The sequence below is a fragment of the Trichechus manatus genome, unplaced genomic scaffold, assembly GCF_000243295.1.
Source record: "Trichechus manatus latirostris isolate Lorelei unplaced genomic scaffold, TriManLat1.0 scaffold00190, whole genome shotgun sequence".
In the NCBI taxonomy this organism is placed as follows: domain Eukaryota; kingdom Metazoa; phylum Chordata; class Mammalia; order Sirenia; family Trichechidae; genus Trichechus; species Trichechus manatus.
The window spans coordinates 3,396,348-3,416,889 of NW_004444126.1; the positions used below are offsets into that span (position 1 = coordinate 3,396,348).

Consider the following 20,542-nt stretch of genomic DNA (forward strand, 5'->3'; position numbering starts at 1 on the left):
AAGGTGAAATCCATGCAGTTATCTACTCATCCAGCTGTGTACTGTGAGGTGTATGCCTAGAGAAAGGGGACTCTTTTAAAATCTATCCATTCTGTAATTTGTCCAGGGGCCAGCAGCAGCCCTGATCCAAAAGACAGTGAGCCCTGGAGAGGGTTCTAATCCTTAGAGTGGTTATATAAACTGGTGGCATGCCGCTAAGCTGGAAACTTGGGTCTTCTCACTTGAGGGGCAGGGGTCTCTGGGGACTGCTCACCTCTGCACAGGGGCTCTGTGTCATTCCAGTAAGGGTCCCGGACATTGATGCACTCGATGATGGCCGGGCCCTGCTCCAGAGAGTGGCCGGGGTCACAGGTGAACTCCACTATGGTCCCGATGTTATAGGTCAGGTCAGATGTGGTGAAGTTCCCATTCTGAATGTAGGGCTCATAGCAGTGGCCTTTCTCGAAAGCTGAAGGGTGGATACAAAAGAGACAGCACGTCAGATGAGTCAGTGTACACCCCACGGTGGTAGATTTCAGAAGATGAGTCTCCACTTGTCGTTTGGGAAAGATCCAATGAAAAAGACTACCAGACCAGGTGTTCTAGATCCACCTGACAAGAAGAGAGTCCTTGAGCCATTCACTTGGCTTTTTGAGGGCTCATTTTCTTCATCTGTAAAACAGGAATAAGAACCTCTTCCCTCACAACCTTGCAGAAATTGTTTCAGCTCCTCCCCATATCAAATATACTTACCCCATGTTCCCTACCCACAGAGTCTTGATGTCTGCCATTTGACACCATAATATGAGAAAGAGCAACTTTTCTTGCAGAAGCCAGAACAAAAAGTCCCCCAAGGTACATGAAATACGCAGGAGGACCTTTTTTTCAAGGGTCAGGGGCTGAGTGGGAGAGGCTTTGCCAACTCTTCTTGGAGGAAGAAGCGGCTGGACTCTACGAGGTCTCAATGGGTAGAGTATAGCAGAGCTTTAGGGCAAGAACTTGGGTTAGACAGAAATCATAGCTCCATTCTTACGAGCTGGTGGGCTTGGGTAAGTCACCCAAATTCTCCAAACCTGTTTCCTCATCTAAAAGTGGAAATAATAGCAGTTGTCACCTTGCAAAGTGGTGGGGGTCAAATGGCCAATGCAAGAAGGCATTCGACACATAATAAGTGTTCAATAAATGGTACACATTGTTATTCACAAAGTCCAGTCTGTCTTTGGAAGTCAAAGGATCAATTTGGCCACTGGGTCTACTCCCTCATCACCAGTCCTGATTTTTATCTCTCGGGACCCAGCCCAGTCCTGCCACCCTTCCCATGCTTCCATGCCACCACCTTAGGAAGGGAGGCCCCCAAGAACCTTCACCTTCAAATCGGATGTTGAAGACTGAGGTCACCCGGGCCTGGTCAGATGTGAACTCGATGTTGATGGTGTTACCGTCACTCAGGAGGCCCTCGAAGGGGACGCTCTCAGTTTGAAGGGAGTCATAGAGAAGAGCTGACTTGTTGGTTCGCCCACTGTAGACCACCATTCTGACAGCCAGGGAAGGAAAGGAGGGAAACTGAGAGATCTTGCTTGAGCCACTGCCATGCAGAGCAGCAGGAAGAGCGTGGAATGGATACTGCTTCTGGAGTCTCATTCCTGGGTTCAAAACCTGACTTTAACCCTTGCTTACCTGGGCAAGTTACTTCACCTTACTGAACCTGGTTCCTCTTCTGTAAAATGGAGTTAAATGTTTGCCCTGGACTACTCATGGATTTGTTTTGAGATTATAGGGAAAGTGATAGTGACATGTAACGAATCATGATGTAATGAACCACACTAATTAAATGTGCTGATTATTATTATTATTAGCTGAGGAGTTGGGAATAATAGGCCAATATCACTCCTGAAACAGTGGCATATATAGTCAGGTAGACCTGGGTTTGAATCCTGAATTTGGACAAGAACACCTAACCTCTCTGAACCTCTGTTTCCTCATCTGTAGAATGGCTACCAAACCAAAAAACCAAACCCGTTGCCGTCGAGTCGATTCTGACTCATAGCAAACCTATAGGAGAGAGTAGAACTGCCTCATAGGATTTCCAAGGAGTGGCTGGTGGATTCGAACTGCTGACTTTTTGGCCAGCGGACCAGCTCTTAATCACTGCACCACCAGGGTTCCAATATGCGTACAGTCGTACCTATATCAGAGTGTGGGAATAGAGCCAAAAACCAGTTGCCATTGAGTCGACTCCGATGTGTGTCAGAGTAGAGCTGTTTTCCATAACGTTTTCAACCGCTGATTTTTTGGAAGTAGTTCACCAGGCCTTTCCGAAAGTACCCAGCACAGAATAGGTATGTAAATCAAATTTACTAAACATCTTATTTTCTTAGAATTTTATTTTTTTGTCGTACTTTAAGTGAGAGTTTACAATTTCAAGTTAGTCTCTCATACAAAAATTTACACATACATTGTTACGTGACCCTAATTGTTCTGCCTATACTGTGACAGCACACTCTTCCTTTCCACCCCTGATTTCCCGTGTCCATTCAACCAGCTCCTGACCCTCTCTGCCTTCTCATCTCACCTCTGGACGGGAGCAGCCCATTTAGTCTCATGTATCTACTTGAGTTAAAAGCACACTCTTCACAAGTATCATTTTATGTCCCATAGTCCAGTCTAATCTTTGTCTGAAGAGTTGGCTTTCTGGAATGGTTTTAGTTCTGGGTTGACAGAGAGTCCGGGGCCATGCTTTCTGGGGTTCCTCCAGTCTCAGTCAGACATTAAGTCTGGGCTTTTTACTAGAATTTGAGTTCTGCTCCCTACTTTTCTCCTGCTCCATCAGGGACTCTCTGTTGTGTTCCCTGTCAGGGTGATCATTGGTGGTAGCTGGGTCCCATCTAGTTCTTCTGGTCTCAGGCTGATGCAGTCTCTAGTTTATAAACATGTTACTTTAAAAAAAAATAGTTTATCATGTTTTTGGTGAAAGTTTACACAGGAAATCACGCTCTCATTTAACGAGTTTGGTTTGGTTTTGGTATACATATTGTTCAGTGACATTGGTTACAGTCTTCACAATATATCAGCATTCTTGTTATTTCCATTTTGGTTGTTCTGTTTCCATTAATCTAGCTTCCCTGTCCCCCCTAGCCTTCTCATCTTTGGTCTAGGGTAACAAACATTTGACTTTTATGTAAATCATACTTACCAAACATTTGAAATTTACCTAACAGGCCCCATCTCTGATCCTTATTTCCTAAAAGCACTGTGTGGGGAGTCAGGAGTCCTGACTTCTAGTCCCCAATCTCCCACAGACTTAGTTTACATAAGCATCAAAACATCCTTGAGCCTCTGTTTCCACGACCATGAAAGGAGGCATCATAATGTCTTCCCTATCTACCTTATGAGTAGGGTTTGAGGATATGGCAAAATAAAGCCCCCTGAAAAAGAAATGCGTTAGACAAATGTTGGCTATTCATTTTCTTTAGTCATAACCCCTCTATTTCATGACGACTGCAGGACTGAATTTCATATGTATATAGTGAATTTACAGGTCTTAATCAGAAGAACGAGGAGCCCTGGTGGCGTAATGGTTAAGCCCCCAGCTGCTAACTCAAGCTGACAATTCGAACTTACCCAGTGGGTCTGTGGGAGGAAGACCTGGAGGTCTACTCCCGTAAAGATTACAGCCAAGAAAACCCTATGGGGGCAGTTCTACTCTGTCACAAGGGGTCGCTATGAGTCAGAATAGACTTGACAGCACCAAACAACAACAATCACAATAACACTGAATCAGAAACACTTTATCATGCACCTAAAATTGGCCTGGGAAATTTTCTCTTAAATTTTTATCCATTTCAGTTTCACGTTATAGAACTGTACGTATAAGAACACTGTGACATTTGGGGAGACAAGAGTTTCCTAGATTAAGGGAAATCATTTATAGCATCATCCCACTTATCTTGAGGTCACATATCTTACGACTGCAGTTGAGGATCAGGAACTAAGTTACAGGAAGGTAGTTGAGCTGTAGGAGGCCTAGTGGCACAATGGGAAAGCATTTGGCTGATAACCCAAAGGTTGGTAGTTCGAACCCACCCAGTAGCTCCATGGGAGAAAGACCTGGCAATGTGTTCTCATAAAGATTACAGCCTAGGAAACCCTATGGGGGCAGTTCTACTGTCATATGGGGTCTCTGTAAATCAAAATCAGTTCGATAGTACCTAACAACAGTTGAGTTGCGGCGATTCATTTTTTTCTTGGCTATAATCTTTACGGAAGTAGATCAACAGGCCTTTCTTCTGTGGCTGCTGGGTGAGTTTGAACCACCAAACTTTAAGTTAGTAGCCAAGAGCAAACTATTTATGTCACCCAGGGACCATCGTGGTTATTCATTTTTACTGTCATGAAAACCATTTGATACTTGGCTTCTTGCTAGTCCCAGTCTTTTGAAAGAAAAAAATGCGAAAGTTGGGAAAAAACAGTACATGAATTGGATGAATTTATTTATGGGGTCATAAACACGCATTCTTAATCTTTTGAGGTTTTTTTTCTTTTTTTTTTTTTTTACTGTGACTTATGAAAGGGTTTATTCTCTATTGCCCAGAAGAATTTCTAATGTTACCAAGATGCGTAAATGTTGGAGCCACAGTTTGTTCATTTTACCATGTGCTCGTGTGGTTGAGAAGGGGTGCTGGGGTGGAGGCCTTGACCTGTCCCAGGAGTGGGGAGTGGCATCTCCACAGTGTTCTGATTCCTACTGACTCTGTTTTATCTTAGGGGCTGAGGGCCAGGACTCATCTTTCAAAGAATAGAAGCCTTTGACAAAGCAAGTGAGTAGTTCAGGGGGAAAACTTTAAGATCTCAAAATACCCATAGTTTATTAATCTCCTAACATAGCAATTTTCTAGCTATGTTGCCTAGAATGCCTGCAATAGTAATACATTTTACCTCAAATCCGTATGTAGTCTGTGGTCCAATGAGTTTGGGAAATGGAGGGTTAAACAAAAATGAAATGGATTTTTTCCTGCAGGACTTCCAGTGCCTTTGCCAGTAAATATACATTAGGACCTTCCAAGATGGAGATAAGATATACAGCATCTCCCAAACATGTTTGACCAGAGAATCTACCTTTTATGGTGCATATTATGGAACTGGAGTTTGAATCCCAAATTTGACCTGGGTTTAAATCCAGAATTTGGGCAAGAACACTTAACCTCTCTGAACCTCTGTTTCCTCATCTGTAGAATGGGTATCAAACCAAAAAACCAAAAGCCTTCCTTTTGGGGAAAGTCATCTTAAGATCTTCCTTCACTATGTCACACCTTTACACAAAACCCCTTCATGGATCACTATTGCCTATAGAAGCATCCTGGCATTCAAAGCCCATCAGGCCATGACCCCAATTTCCATCCCAGCTTTATTTTCTCTTGCTTCTGCGGAGAACCTCTGGCTCAGTCCCCAAACAGGCACGCTAATTCTTTCCTCTACATCTTCATTCTTCCTCTGCCCTCTCTCCTCCCCCATTCTCCTTGTTTGGGATACTCTTCCCACTGTAATTTTGGGCTCCCTCATCCAATGTCTTTTCAAGGTCCACATCAAAGTCTCATTCCTTATGTAGAGCCTTCTCTAGCTGTACATTCTCACAACTGATATATTGTGGTGTTTTAGCTGTTTTTTCCTCAATAAAGTACAAGGGAAAGATAAACTTAATTTGCCTTTTCTCCTTAGCACGGTGAATGTCTTCATGTTTTGTGTGTATTTGACCTTTAATCTTGGTGAACTAGGGCAAACCTCTGTCCCCACTGACACATTTGAGAACTAGTTTTCTAAGGTAATTGTCAACACATACCTTTCTCAGACCTATGGAGAGCCTCAGAGAAACTATTAGCGAACAGTGTCTCTTTGGCCCATTTATCATGTTTTAACTAATTTTCAGAAAATTCTCATTTTGACGAACTTCTTTTTCCCTTTCTGTTCATTCTTGCTGTTTAGTATAAACTTAAACTTGATTTATCCCAGCATCGTTCAGAAAAGGCAACCTTGAGCTCCAAGGTTTAGAAAGCTTCCTTCACCAAGAGTTTCCAGATCCAAGTTCTTCTCAGTGAAAGTCTCCAGGGAGAAGGATGGGAAATTTGTTTTTTGAAGAGTTCCTCAGGTCATTCTGATGCTGACCTTTTACCCTTTAATACTGTGATTTATTGATGTGGAGTTGTTCAGTATAAAGCCAGACTTCTTGGAGGGAAGTGGACTAAACAGTTGGATGAAAACCAAAAAACCCAAACTCATTGCCATCCAGTCCATTCTGACTCATAGCAACCCTATGGGACAGAGTAGAACTGCTCCATAGAGTTTCCAAGGAGCAGTTGGTGGATTCGAACTGCCGACCTTTTGGTTAGCAGCTGAGCTCTTAACCACTGCACCCCCAGGGCTCCAACAGTTGGTAAATGATTCAGTTATATTGAAATGATTTGATGATCTGGTGTTTTCTTTCTTATATGGTGAATTCTTTCCAGTCTAAAGAGTTAACATTCAGGATTTGAAGCTTCAGTGAAGTCAGCTTGCTAGAACTCTAGAATCAGTCTGTCAGGTTCCAGAACTGTAAGGTTCTGAGATTCTGGAAGTGTAGTCGATATTGTCAGTGTCATGTACCTGTATCCCCTCAGCACTCACTGTTTCCCACATTTGCTGCTGGCTTCCTACACAAAGTCTCAGAGAATGTTTTGCCTGAGGGCTTTCCCTGGTCATTGGTACATGCTCAGCTAGTACAAAAGGTAGTAGAAAAATTTGAGGAGTTAGTGTGTCCAGGAGAAGCCCTCATGCAATGATGGATGGGAGTTGGTGGATAAATACCCCAGTTCCCCCACTTCTCCAATAGGACCACTCTGAGGCATGCTCAACCCAGTCTCCCAGAGGCCCCGAGTGGATAAAGCCCCAGTTGCCCACAGCAGTCACTGCTCATTAACATATACTGTATTGACTTCTCTTCGCCGTCTCCTACCAGTGCTTCCTAGGATCATCTCCCAAATAAACTACTTGCCCTCACATCTTTGTCTCCTTGTCTGTTTCCAAGAGAACTCAACCTAAGACAGCAAATCTAGGCTTCTAAGATCAAAGCTGTCTAGAATATTAAACTTTTAAGATTATGCATTCTATGCTTAATATTTAGAATCCACAAACATGCTCTTGCTTAGATAACTGCCTTATAATGTCTCCCTAGGTCTTTCATGTGCTTAACTCTAGTTTCTCCATCTCAACTTCCTATCATGTTGTTGTTGTTAGGTGCCGTTGAGTCAATTTCAACTCATAGCAACCCCAGGTGACAGGGTAGACCTTCCCCATAGAGTTTTCTTGGCTGTGATCTTTTCAGGAGAAGATCACCAGATCTTTCTTCTGCAGAGCTGCTAGGTGGGTTCGAACCACTAACCTTTTGGTTAACAGCTGAACACTTAACTGTTGCACCACCAGGGCTTCTTTTGTCCCAGGAACCAATGTTCTCCACTTCCTTCCTATTTATGGAGCCTAATGCATGGCTGGGCACAGATCAGGTGCCCAATAAACACTCCCTCCTGTTTCAACTGCAAAAAGGGATGTGCAGGAGATAGAACAGGTAGTGCAATGTGGCAGGAAAGGGGACCTTGATTCCCTTCTTGCCTCTTCCCTTGCCCTGCTGTTTAACCTGGAGTAAGTCCCTTTCCCTCTGTATGCCGTAGCTTCCCCATCTGTAAAAGGAAAAGACTGGAGCTTAAGAGCTTTCCAGCTCTTCCTTTCTTGACCTCCATGAGCCAAAGTTCAGCCATTTCCAGACTCCAAATCTCTAGCCACATACTAATCCTCTGGAAGGGAAATGGGCTGAGTGGGGACCCTTGGAGGCTTACCTGTCCTTCTCATTCAGCGACAACCTCTCAAAGTGCAGATGCAGTTTCTGGCCCTCTGGGGCTTCGATGGTCCACACGCAGACCTGGCTGCCATTGGTGTTTCCAGGGTAACTCGGGGAGAGGACACGGCCAATGGTGGCATTGTGCACTGCCCCTCCACAGGGGGCTGGGTTGAGAAAGTAGAAGTGGGTGGGGGATGGGGAGAAGCAGAGAGAGAGGAAGTGAGCGTTTCATCTTCCCCTGATCCCACCCTTAGCCCTTGTTTTTGTTAGCTACTGTTGAGTCATCCTGAGTCATGGCAACCCCACGCACAATGGAACAAAATGCTGCCCGGTCTTGCATCATCCCCATGATCAGCTGTGGCTTGGACCATTGTGATCCATAGGGTTTTCGTTGGCTGAATTTTGGAAGTAGATCACCAGGCCTTTCTTCCTAGTTCTGTCTTAGTCTGGAAGCTCTGCTGAAACCTGTTCAGCATCATAGAAACACACAAGCCTCCACTGACAGATGGGTGGTGGCTGTGCATGAAGTGTTTTGGCTGGGAATTGAACCCAGGTGTCCATCATGGAAGGTGACAATTCTACCACTGAACCACCACTACCCCTGCCCTTATCTAGGGTGAGACTCCTGAGAAGTAGGCGAGGAGACGGAGATGATAGAAGAGCTTCTCCTACTGGGGAGGGGTTCATGTCATCCTGTTTGACGGGAGGTCTCCCTCCATGATAAGACCCATCAACATGTGTGTTTCATGGTAGGGTATGACTGGGGTTTAAGGACCCTTCCATGGTGCTGGCTGGGTCCTGGTTCTTAATTATAAACTGATAATGAAGAAGGACATAAATAGGCAGTTCACAGAAGAAGAAATTTACATAAAAAAGCACTAAAAAATACAGCCTCACTAGTAACAAAAGAAATACAAATCTAAATGACACTCCATTTTCATCTTCCTAATTGGTCAAGATAAAAAGCAACAATAAAATTCAGAGAAGGCAGAGGTGAGGGGATATGGTCACTCTCATTCACGTATGGTTAGAATGAAAATTGCTATGATCTTTCAGAAGGGCAAATTGGTGAAAAGTCTAGAAAATATGTTTGACCCAGTGTTTTAGTTATCTAGTGCTGCTATAACAGAAATACCACAAATGGGTGGCTTTCACCAACAGAAATTTATTTTCTCACAGCTGAGGAGGCTAGAAGTCCAAACTCAGGGCGCCAGCTCTAGGGGAAGACTTTCTCTCTCTGTCTGCTCTGAAGGAAGGTCCTTGTCTCTTTGAGCTTCTGCTCCTGGGCCATCTTCACGTGGTTTGGCATCTCTCTTCCCCCATCTCTGCTCTGTTCGCTTGTTAAATCTTTTATATCTCAAAAGAGATTGACTCAAGATATACCTTACACTAATCCTGCCTCATTAACGTAACAAAGACAACCCATTCCCAAATGGGATTATAACCACAAGGGTTTACATAGTTTTGGGAACATAATTCAATCCATAACACCCAGTAATTATGGGTCTGGGCATTTATTCTGGGAAGAGATTTAGACAGTTACGCAAAGATTTATGAATTCGGATGTTCATTGCAACATTTTTCTAAGAATGAAAAATGAGAAACGACACAAATGTCCACTCACAGACGTTTGGTGAAATAAATTGTGTTCCACCCATATACTGATTAAAACCCAGAATATAAGAAAATACTATTTTTAAGTGAAAAAAAGCAAGCTAGAAAAAGATCTGCCATATCTATTACAAGCTATTTGCAAGGATCAATTGAGACCATGAATATAAAAGTGATCTTCTCCTATCTTTTACACTTTAAATTTCTCGAAATTTTTTTACAAGAACCATGTATTACTTTTATCATAAAAATCTAGTAATGAAATAAAAAGTGATTTGTGAACTGGGAAGAGTTATACAAATGTGAGGGCATATTCTTATTCTTCAGAGATATTTGGTTCTTAGAATTTTTTTTTCAATGTACTGTTTGGGAGAGCTATTCTAAATCTTCCAAACCCAAGGTGAGCTGTGGGCAGCAGGCACTTCTCAGAGAGCTGAGTAGTCAGCCTGAGAGGAAGGGTTGTGAAATGCACCAAGGGTCACAATTAGGCAAAGCTTAATACCAAGACAAGAATTCCAAATCCTGAGAGCCATCTCTCTTAGGGGGATCAAAGAAGACTGAAAATTCGTCTTTCCCAAGGTCCTATTGCTCTTTATTCATTTCCAAGGTAATAGAGGGAGATGAGGGGCCCTGGTGGCATACTGGTTAAGAGCTTGGCTGCTAACCAAAAGGTCGTCAGTTTGAATCCACCAGCCGCTCCTTGGAAACCCTATGGGGAAGTTCTACTCTGTCCTATAGGATCACTATGAGTCAGAAGTGACTCAATGGCAACAGGTTTGGTTTTTGGTTTTTTGTTTAGAGGGGGGATGAAGCAAGAGTTGAAGAGGCTGTTTGGAACCCTATCACAGAGGGCTAAAGAACTTGAACTCTACTCTGTGTGCAATATGGAGTTACCTCCTGGCGCCATCTCTCCTCTCCTATAGGTCTCTGCTCAAATGTTACTTCTCATTACTCTTCTCTTTCTCTGGTCAATGTTTCTTCATAGCACTTATCAACAATTAGAAGTAGAACATATGTCTTCGTTTATATGCTTTGTATGTATTTCTCCCTATATAAAATGTAAGCTCCACAAGAGTTGGGACTATTTATTTTTTGTACCATCAGCACCTAGAAGAGTTCTTGGTATGTAGCATGTGCTCAGTAAATACTTGTTAAACAAGCAACAATCATTATTTTGTGAGGAAGAAAAGAAGTTCAGAGGTGTTAAGCTACTTGCTCAAAGACACACAGCTATAAATGCCAGAGCTGGGCCTCAGGCTCAGACTGCCTTACTCCAGAGCCTATTACTGCAGCCACTATTCCACCTGACTATGTCCCATCCATGACAATGTTCCTCTGATCAAAAAAAATGCATGGGACATAAACCAGTACCAGTTGCTGTTGAATTGACTCTGGCTCATGGCCACCCCATGGGTGTCAGAGTAGAACTGTGTTCCATAGGATTTTCAATGGCTGATTTTTCAGAAGTAGATCACCAGGCCTTTCTTCCAAGGCACTTCTGGGTGGACTCAAACCTCCAATCTTTTGGTTACCAGCTAAGCACATTAACCATTTGCACCACCCAGGGGCTCCACAAGGAACCTAGTAGATGCTTTATAAATGTTCGTGAATGAAAAAATTACTTTCCCCAGTTTTTGCACCTCTAGAGTTAGGGTGGACCCCTGGTGGCACAGTGGTTAAGAGCTATGGCGAATTATGGCTGCTAACCAAAAGGTCGGCAGTTCAAATCCACCAGCCGCTCCTTGGATACCCTATGAAGCGTTCTACTCTATTCTGTAGGGTCACTATGAGTCAGAATCAACTTGATGGCAACAGGTTTAGAGTTAGGGTAAAGCTTGGCACATACTGGGTACTCATTAAACATTTGTTGAATGACTGCATAACTGAACGGAGCTTGCAGTAGGTGTTATGGATTGAATTGTGTCCCCCCCAAAAAATGTGTACTCACTTGGCTAGGACACGATTTCCACGTTTGTGTGATTGTCTACCAATTTGTGATCTGATGTGGTTATCCTATGTGTTGTAAATCTTAATCTCTATGATGTCAATGAGGCATGATTAGAGGCATTTATGTTAATGAGGCAGGACACGATCTACAGGATTAGGTTGTACCTTGAGTCAGTCCTTTTGGGATATGTAAGAGAGAAGCAAGCAGAGAAGAGAGGGAGCTCCTACTACCAAGAAACAAGAGCCAGGAGCAGAGATCATCCTTTGGACCACGTGTCCTTGTGCTGAGAATCTCCTAGACCAAGGGAAGATGGATGACAAAGACGTTCCCCCGGAGCTGACAGAGAGAAAAAAGCCTTCCCCTGGAGCTGGCACCCTGAATTCAGGTTTCTAGCCTCCTAAAGTCTGAGATAATAAATTTCTGTTTGTTAAAGCTATCCCCATTCACTTGTGGTATTTCTGTTATAGCAGCACTCGGTAACTAAGACAGTAGGAGAGAAGGGTGGGCAGCCCTCCTCACTGTTCTGAACTCCTCTGCTATGGCAGACAGCAAACACATTGCCGAGAAGTTCAGGACCATGACAGAGCACCAGCTACCTTTCTCTCTCCAGTCTGCCCTTCTGTCTTACAGTTGAGATAGTCGTCTCAAGTGAGCCAGACCTAGGGTCAAACCTTACTGGCGCCACTTATCTTTTAGGACAAGTCACATAAGTTCTCTGAACCTCAAGTTTTGTTGTTGTTAGTTGTCATTGAGTCAGCTGTGTCTCATGGCGACCTTATGTGTAACAGAACTAAACGTTGCCAAAAAGTGCTGTACTTAGTTCAGGACCATGGATAGAGCACAAATTCCATTCCTGTGCCATCTTCATTATTGCTGGTATGTTTGAGTCCATCATTGTGGCTATTGTGTCAATCCGCCTCATCGAGAGTTTCCCTTGTTTTCACTGACCTTCTACTTTACCCTATGTATAGCCCCAAGTTTACTCACTGTAAAATAGTGTTAATAATTCCACCTTCCTTACAGGACTGCGGTGAGAAATTAATGAAATGGTGCCTGTAGAGCGCTCTGCACAGTACTTGGCATGACTAGATGCCCTAAACATAGCCAGTGTTATTGTTCTATGGCTCAGGAGCTGAGGAGACAAACGACTTTGTGCCCGGTTGGGGGCGCCTGCCATCTGTCCTCCCCAACCGGCTGCTCATTCGCTGCTTCTCTGCTCCTTTCCTTGCCTTATTAAGCCGACTGATGGCTCTGTTTGGCTTCAATTTGCCGGCCATGACTCCCCATCCATCTTTCTTAGCACAAATTGGGGCTTAATTTCTCTCTGATTTCACACACAGATAAAAATTAACATGATAGCGGCACAGAGACCAACTGTCCTATGGTTTTTTCCCACATGGTACGAAAAAAGAAAACTCTGAAGGGCCTTGGGGGAAAAATACTTCAACAATTCAATCTGACTTGATCATCAACTCTCATTTGTATTTTGGATTCCACTTGATTATGAACTCCTGGAGGGCAGGAATTATGTTTCATATTATTCCCAGTGTTCTCCTTGTACCTGGCTCATGACTTGGCACATAGTAGGAGCTCAGTTCTACTTTCTAGAGGGAGTCAGACTAGGTTAGCAGGCTGCCTTCAACAATTCCTATCTGGTGACCTTTGGCAAGTGACTTCACCTCCATGAACCTCAGTTTCCTCCTCTGTAAAATGGGAATAAATGGTCCCCTCTATGTAGGATTGCTGAGAGGATTAAGTGTATTCCCTAGTATGGTGCTCAGCACATATTTATTGAGCTAAAAAATGGCAGCAGTCACACCAAAAGCACAAGCAACAAAATAAAAAAAAAAACAGATTAAAAAAATCAGACTTCATCGAAATTAAAAACTTTTGCACCTCAAAGAACACTATCAAGAATGTGAAAAGACAAAACACAGACTGGGAGAAAATATTTGCAGATGGTATATCTGATAAGGGTCTAGTATCCAGAATATATAAAGAGCACTCACAACTCAACGACAAGAAGACGAATAACCCAACTGAAAAATGGGCAAAGGTTTTGAATAGACATTTCTTCAAAGAAGATATACAAATGGCAAACAGGTACGTGAAAAGATGCTTAACATCATTAGTACTATGCAAATCAAAACCCCAAAGAGATGTCACTTCACACCCATTAGGATGGCTGTAATTTAAAAAAAAAAAAGAAAACAAGTGTTGTGGAGGATGTGGAGACATCAGTACCCTCATATATTGCTGGAGGGAATGTAAAATGGTGCAGCCACTATGGAAAACAGTTTGACACGTCCTCAATAAGTTAAACCTTGAGTTACCATATGACTCATCAATTCCATTCCTAGGTAAATACCAAAAATAATTGGAAAACAGATGTTAAAATAAAAACTTGCACACAAATATTCATAGCAGCACTATTCACAATAGCCAAAAGGTGAAAACAACCCCAAATATCCATCAGCTGATGAATGGATAAATAAAAGGTTGTCTATCCATACAATGAATATTATTCAGCAATAAAAAGAATGAAGGTCTGACACATTCCATAACATGGAAGAACCCTGAAAACATTTTGCTGAGTGAAAGAAGCCAGACACAAAAGCCACATATTATATGATTTCATGTATATGAAATATCCAGGACAGGCAAATCTATAGAGACAGAAAGCAGAGTAATGGCTGGCAGGGGCTAGGGGTATGGGAGAAATGGGACATGACTGCTTAATGGGTATGGGGCCTCCCTTTGGGGTGATGAGAATGTTCTAGAACTAGACAGTGGTGATGATTGCACAACATTGTGATTGTACTCGATGTCACTAATGGCAAATTTTATGTTATGTGCATTTTATTGCAATAAAAAGAAAAGTAAAAAATTAAAATGGCAGCAGTCATGTGTGCTGGGAGGAGTCTCTTCCCCCCGGCTGCGTCAGTGGTGATATCTACCCCCTCTTATTTGCCCATCTCCCTGGGCCAGGCTGCGACTCGAGTGTACCTGAGCAGATGGGCTCCGGGCTGCTCCAGTGGGGCTTGGAAGCGTTGATGCACGTCAGTGTCTTGGTGCCCTGGAGCTCATAGCCCAGGTGGCAGTGGAAGTGGGCCACCCCACCCGAGTGCAGGTCCATCACAGTGACATCCCCAAAGTCGGGCCGACGGGGAAAGTTGCAGCTCAGCATGAAGGCTGGGAAGAAATGCAAAGGCAGACGCAGTCATCTCTCAGTGGGGGAGGTAAAGAACGTGACCCACATCCCAGGAGCCCGCTTGTGCTAAGGAGAAAAGACGAGGCCCCTAGGGACTCTGGAAGGCCAGAGGAAGGTATTTTCGTGACTCATTGATCAGATGGTGCTGAAAGCGCCCAGTTAGCACTTTCTCTAGGCTGAAAAGTTCTCGCTCTGCCTAACCAGGGACGTCCAATTTGGGTGTGAAAAATGAGATCTCCATATTTTGTTTAAAGGTCCCTGGGTGGCAACAAATGGTTTGCACTTGACTACTAACCCAAAGATTGGCGGTTCAAACCCACTCAGTGGTGTCTGGGAAGAGAGGCCTGGTGATCTGCTTCTGTAAAGAGTATAGCCGAGAAAACCCTGTGGAGCAGTTCTGCTGTGTAACACACGGGATCACCATGAGTCGGCATGGACTCGATAGCAACGGGCTTGGTTTGGGTTTTCATACCTTGTTTGAGGCCGTCTCCAAATGGACATAGACTGGTCTTGTCCACAAGCATTGGGGGCAGGCAGCATTGCCCAGGTAGACCCAGCTGCATGTACATCTTAACTGTTTGCTACAAATGCAACTTTGATCAGAATTAGAATAACCAACTCTTCAGGAAATGCCAAAGGACGTGAAGGCCTGAAAACAACTGGCCAGGACAAGTTAAGGGCTTGGACTTTGGAGGGAGACCAATATCAGTTTATGTCCTTCCTTTCCCACTTAGAAATTCTGTGACCTTGAAAAGTGGCTTGGTGAAAAGTGGCCCCAAACTCCACTTTCCTCATTTCCTAGTTCCTACTGGTAACGTGGTAAGGATTAAATGAGATAATTCAGAGAAAGAGCCTCTTTAGAACAATGCTTGGGACATAGTTAGCCCCATTATACGAGGAGGGTGGAAGAGTATACGTGGCCATGTTGAGCTCTTCAATTTTCATAAGAGGCTGTTCAATCCATTCTAGCTCCACCTCTAGGTTATGGTCTGAACTCTCCTGCAACGTAAAAGCAAAAACAACAGCTGCCATGGAGCTGATTCTGACTCATGTCGATCCCATGTGTGTCACAGTAGAACTGTGCTCCACAGAGTTTCCAATGGCTAATTTTTCAGAAGTAGATCACCAGACCTTTCTTCTGAGGTACCTCTGGGTGGACTCGAACCTCCAACCTTTTGGTGAGCAGCCGAGTGCCTTAACCATTTGCACCACCCAGAAGCTTCTGCAACGTTGAATACCAGTTCTAATGGGCAGGAATAAATTTAAGCTCGTGGCTCAATATGCTATTTTTTCACTTTTGTAATTAATCAAGATGACAAATATTAAAGAGGTTGTGATGAAATGGGCACTCTTATATGCAGTTACCCACCTGCTTCAGAAGGAAATATAAAAAATGAGTTTTTTCCCAGATAACTGGTCAATTTGGTGTGGATGGGTGGTCCCCCATATTCAGATGCGTGGCTAATGATGCCGCTTTCCATTCAGATATTTTGCCAGCAGGCAAAGACCCAGGGGAGCCCCTGGCTAAGGGGAGGAAGACCTGAGATCATGGGAATGTCTCAAGAGGTGGGGAAATGGGATGACGTAGGAGAGGGGAGAAGGAAGGAAGGAAAAAGAGAATAAGATGGTAAGTATTCAGAAGGAGGGACAGTGGATGGTGGGAGGAAGAGAGGGAAGGGAGGAAAGGAAGAAATAAAGAATAAGAGAAAAGAGAAGGTAAAAAGAAGTGAGGAGAAAGGAAAGAAGAGAAGAGAGGGATGAGCAGAAAGCCAAAGAGAGGACTTTAGAAACAGACAAAAAGGAAGAAAAATTGTAGAGGAAGAATAAAGGAGAAAAGAACCCTGGTGGGTTGGACTCTCAGGGGCTCCATGCTTCAAATTTAGGGGCCCATGAGCTTTGGTGGGAAAAAGTGGCTTGCTTATTTTCATTAACCTCTAACGGAATTGTGATTCCTTCAATCATGAATGTAGGCAACAAACGGTAACATATTGGTACAACTCATGACTTTGTCACCCAGAGAAATCACAGATATTTTCATGTCATAATGGATATCTTGACAGATTCTTTACACTCCTCAGTACTCTGAAATTACAGTAATTAGCAGAATCATCACTAGATGTTACTATTTAATGTATTAGCAAAGAAGCAGGTAGATGATGGTATCAAAGATAAAAACAACATTTTGACAACTGTAGTTAAATATAACTGGTTTCCTTTTGAATTGTATATATTTTTATTCTTTGCTTTGAAAAATATTATTCTGAGAAGGGGTCTATAGGTTTTGGACCAGATGGGGTCCCTGGCACAAAAAGTTTGAGAATCCCTGGCTTCAGAGGGAAGTTGAGGCAAACACCTGCATCTCAGCAGCCCTGGATGACCCTACCCTGGTAGTGCAGCTGGAAGGTGCCAAGGCCGTCCTCCTGGAAGGTCCGGAAGTAGATGGAGATCGTGTTGGTGGGGCTGCGGATTACCTGCCCTTCCACCAGGAGTGTCTGGTTGGCCAAGACTGTCAGGGTGGGGCCGTCCACCCCTCGGATGGAGAGTAGCTCCCCCTCTGATAGGTTCACGCTCTTCACCTGGGGACAGGTAGGGGCAGACAGAGAGAAACTTGGTGTCGTGTTTGAGATAGGGCCCCCACCCCAGGCTTTGAGGCTGCCAATGTGGCACCCTCAACCAATCCAGGCACTGCTGTGTGGCATCCCCAACCAGCCCCAGGCAATGGGACCGACCTGTCCCAGTGGAGCCCTGGAAACCTATGGGTGCTTCTCATCTCCCCCAAGGCTGGGGGACCGAGTGAGACCAAGGTGGGGCAGAGGGGTTACATGGGGCCTGTGGTCTGTGAGGCCCCTAGCTGGGCCCTGTGAGAGAGGCATTGCCAGGGTTCATGAACCTGCAGAACCAGACAGACTTCAATTCCTCTCTGGTTTATTTTAATGCCACAGGCGTTTATTAAGTGCCTATTATGTCCCACATTGGAGCCCTGGTGGCACAGTGGCTAAGAGCTAGGCTGCTAACCAAAAGGTTGGCAGTTTGAAGCCACCAGTTGCTCCTTGGAAACCCTATGGGGCAGCTCTACTCTATCCTATAAGGTCGCTGTGAGTCGAAATCGACTCAATGGCAACTTGTTCTGTGCCATACATGGCACTGAGCTCTGGGGCAGAAAAGCCCAGTGCTGCTGCTGAGGGGCTGAACTTTGTCCTTCCTGTACCAGCCAGAAAATCTTCCCCAAGTCTAGTTCTGAGGAGGTCATACAACCGACCCAGCTCAAAACCTTCGATGGCTTTTTGTGGCTCATCAGAAAAAGGAAAGTATCTGACCTCTAGCCTTGGCCGAGAAGTGCCTTCCACCACGGGTACCAGCCTCCTCTCCTCCCCTCCCCTCCCCTCTTCTCCTCTCCCTTCTCCTCCCCTCTCCCATTTCCCTCCTCTCCCCTCCCCTCCCCTCTCCTCCTCTCCCTCTCCTCCCCTCTCCGTTCCTCTCTTTGACAGTGAATGGGACAACTCCCCGGGCATGTCTCCTTGGTCCACATTAAAAACGACTCCTAAAAACAGGGCAGTCGGCTGGTGGAGGCCTGGCACTAGGGTGACCATCATGGGGAGGGTAATTGCTAGCGTGCCTTTCTCTCTCTCTCTGCCGGGCTCTGGACAAATGCTCTGTGTGCATTATTGTATTTACTCCTCCCGAAACTCTGCAAAGTAGGCACATTATCCCTATTTTATTTATGGGGAAACTGAGGCTCAGAGGGGTAAAGTCCCTTGCTCAAAGTCATGCAGCTTTAACTGGCAGAGTTGCGACATAAAACCTGGGTGTTTGATTCTAGAAACCAAGCCCCTAAGCACTATGCCACCCTGCTTGTTCATTTTTAGTTCACAGGCAAACACTTAATCAAATGAATCTGGTGGGGGTCCCCTGAGTGTGTGTCTGTGTGTGCTTCTGCGTGTATGTCTGTGTGCCTGTGTGTGTGTCTTTGTGTGCATGTGTCTGTGTGTGCCTGTGTGTGTACGTGTGTCTGTGTGTTTGCGTCTGTGTGTATCTCTGTGTGTGTGGACATATGTCTATGTGTGTGTGTGCATGTGTGCACACCTACGTTGATAAGCAGTGTATCAGGGGACTATCCTTCTGGGTGCAATACCTCACAGTATATCAACACATCCCCTCCTTGTGCTCCAAGCTATTTCAGTGGGCACTAAGCAAAGAGGCCAAGACTGAGACAGTTTAGGATGGTAACAGTAAGCCTGACTTAGACAACTGTTCAGGGACTGCCTGCTGACACCGAGGACATCCTTCTGGAGTTACCTGGAGCTCCACCCCGTAGCCAGTGTAGACGGTCACGTTGTACGTGCACTCCAGGAAGTTGTTCAGGAGCAGTGGTGGGTAGTCGTTGGAGTCGATGTACCCTTCGGGGTCCGAGAAGCTCACACTGCAGAGAGCTGGGGGAGGCACTTTCATCAGGACACTGAAGCAGCTCAGTGTAAGCTCCCGGATGCTGTGGGGTGGAATCTGGCCTCCCCTGTCCCCACCCTCCCACTGTTGTTTGTTTCTCTTGTCCCCAGACATGATGGCACAACAATCACGACACAGAATGATCACTTACTACATGCTGCTAGGCATGGGGCTAACCCAGCTACAGGGATGACCCTATTTCATCCTCACAAAAAAAAAAAAAAACCCCAAAAAAACAAAACCGAACCCATTACTGTCAAGTCCATTCCGACTCATAGCGACCCTACAGGACAGAGTAGAACTGCCCCCATAGAGTTTCTAAGGAGCAGCTGGTGGATTCAAACTGCCAACCTTTTGGTTAGCAGACGTAGTTCTTAACCACTGTGCCACCAGGGCTCCATTTCAACCTCATAGGAATGAATATTTTATTCCCATTTTAGAGATAAGGAAACTAAAGCTCAAGGAGCCCTGGTGGCACAGATGGTTGTGCTTGGCTGCTAACCAAAAGGTTGGTGGTTCAAACCCACCCAACGGCTCTGCAAGAGAAAGACCTGGCAATCTGCTTCCTTTAAAGATTACAGCCAAGAAAACCCCTTGGGGCAGTTCTACTCTGTTACATGGAGGTTGCTATGAGTCAGAGTCAACTCTACCGCGCCTAACTACAACTAGCTAAAGCTCAGAGAGGGGCAGTAGCTGGACCAAACACACACAGCAAGCAAGTTGCAGAGCCAGGATTCATACAGCTCATGCTCTGTAATGACTGGCCATATTTATTTGTCCCAAATCCATGCGTGATTGACTAGCCTGTTTGAAGCTGGAAGAGAAGATGGAAGAAGAAAGACTGGGATACCTACGCCCAGGGAAGCATATGCAGTGATAAAAGTGAAATCACTTTGCTAAAGAAATCTGGTTCCAAGACGAAATGGTTTTCAATCCCACTTCTTAGCCTTGTGGCCTTGGGCAGTTTGCTTGACGTTCAGGGTCTCCATGCCTCATCTTTAAAACGGGGATATTAATTCTAAGCATACACGGTCGTGTTCATAGTCAGTGCTCAAAAGATGGTAGTATGGGTTGATGTGTGTTTGCCCTCAACCCCCCAAAACATGCTCAGGTCCTAACCTCTGGTACCTGTGAGTGTGACCTTATTTGGAAATCGCATCTTTGCAGATGTAATTTGTTAACATGAGGTCATACTGTAGTAAGGTGGGCCCTAATGCAATCTGCCTGGTATCGTTACAAGAAGAGGAGAAGAGACACATAGATACAGACACACAGGGAAAAAGGCCACGTGAAGGTGGACAGAGGGATTGGAGTGATGCATCCATCTACAAGCCAAGGAACGCCAAGTGCTGCTAGTAAACACCGTCAGGAAGGATACTTCCCTCCAGGTTTCAGAGGGAGCGTGGCCCTGCTGACACTTCAATTTTGGACATCTAGCCTCTCGAACTTTGAAACAACAAATCTCTCTTGGGTTAAGCCACCCCTC

At 44.7% G+C, this 20,542-nt stretch overlaps 1 protein-coding gene across 1 annotated transcript in view; it reads right to left on the bottom strand.

Annotated features, from left to right (window-relative positions):
- The window catches only part of SEZ6L (seizure related 6 homolog like), a 153,872-nt gene extending 134,702 nt beyond the window's left edge, over positions 1–19,170 (bottom strand). The window contains exons 1-6 of the mRNA XM_023741798.1: positions 18,910–19,170; positions 16,997–17,189; positions 14,409–14,594; positions 7,842–8,007; positions 1,347–1,513; positions 254–448 (exon numbers count right to left, since the gene is read on the bottom strand). Of these exons, the coding sequence (XP_023597566.1) occupies positions 254–448; positions 1,347–1,513; positions 7,842–8,007; positions 14,409–14,594; positions 16,997–17,189; positions 18,910–19,170 (1,168 nt within the window). The remainder of the gene's footprint in view (positions 1–253; positions 449–1,346; positions 1,514–7,841; positions 8,008–14,408; positions 14,595–16,996; positions 17,190–18,909) is intronic.
- Between the last annotated feature and the right edge of the window lie 1,372 nt (positions 19,171–20,542).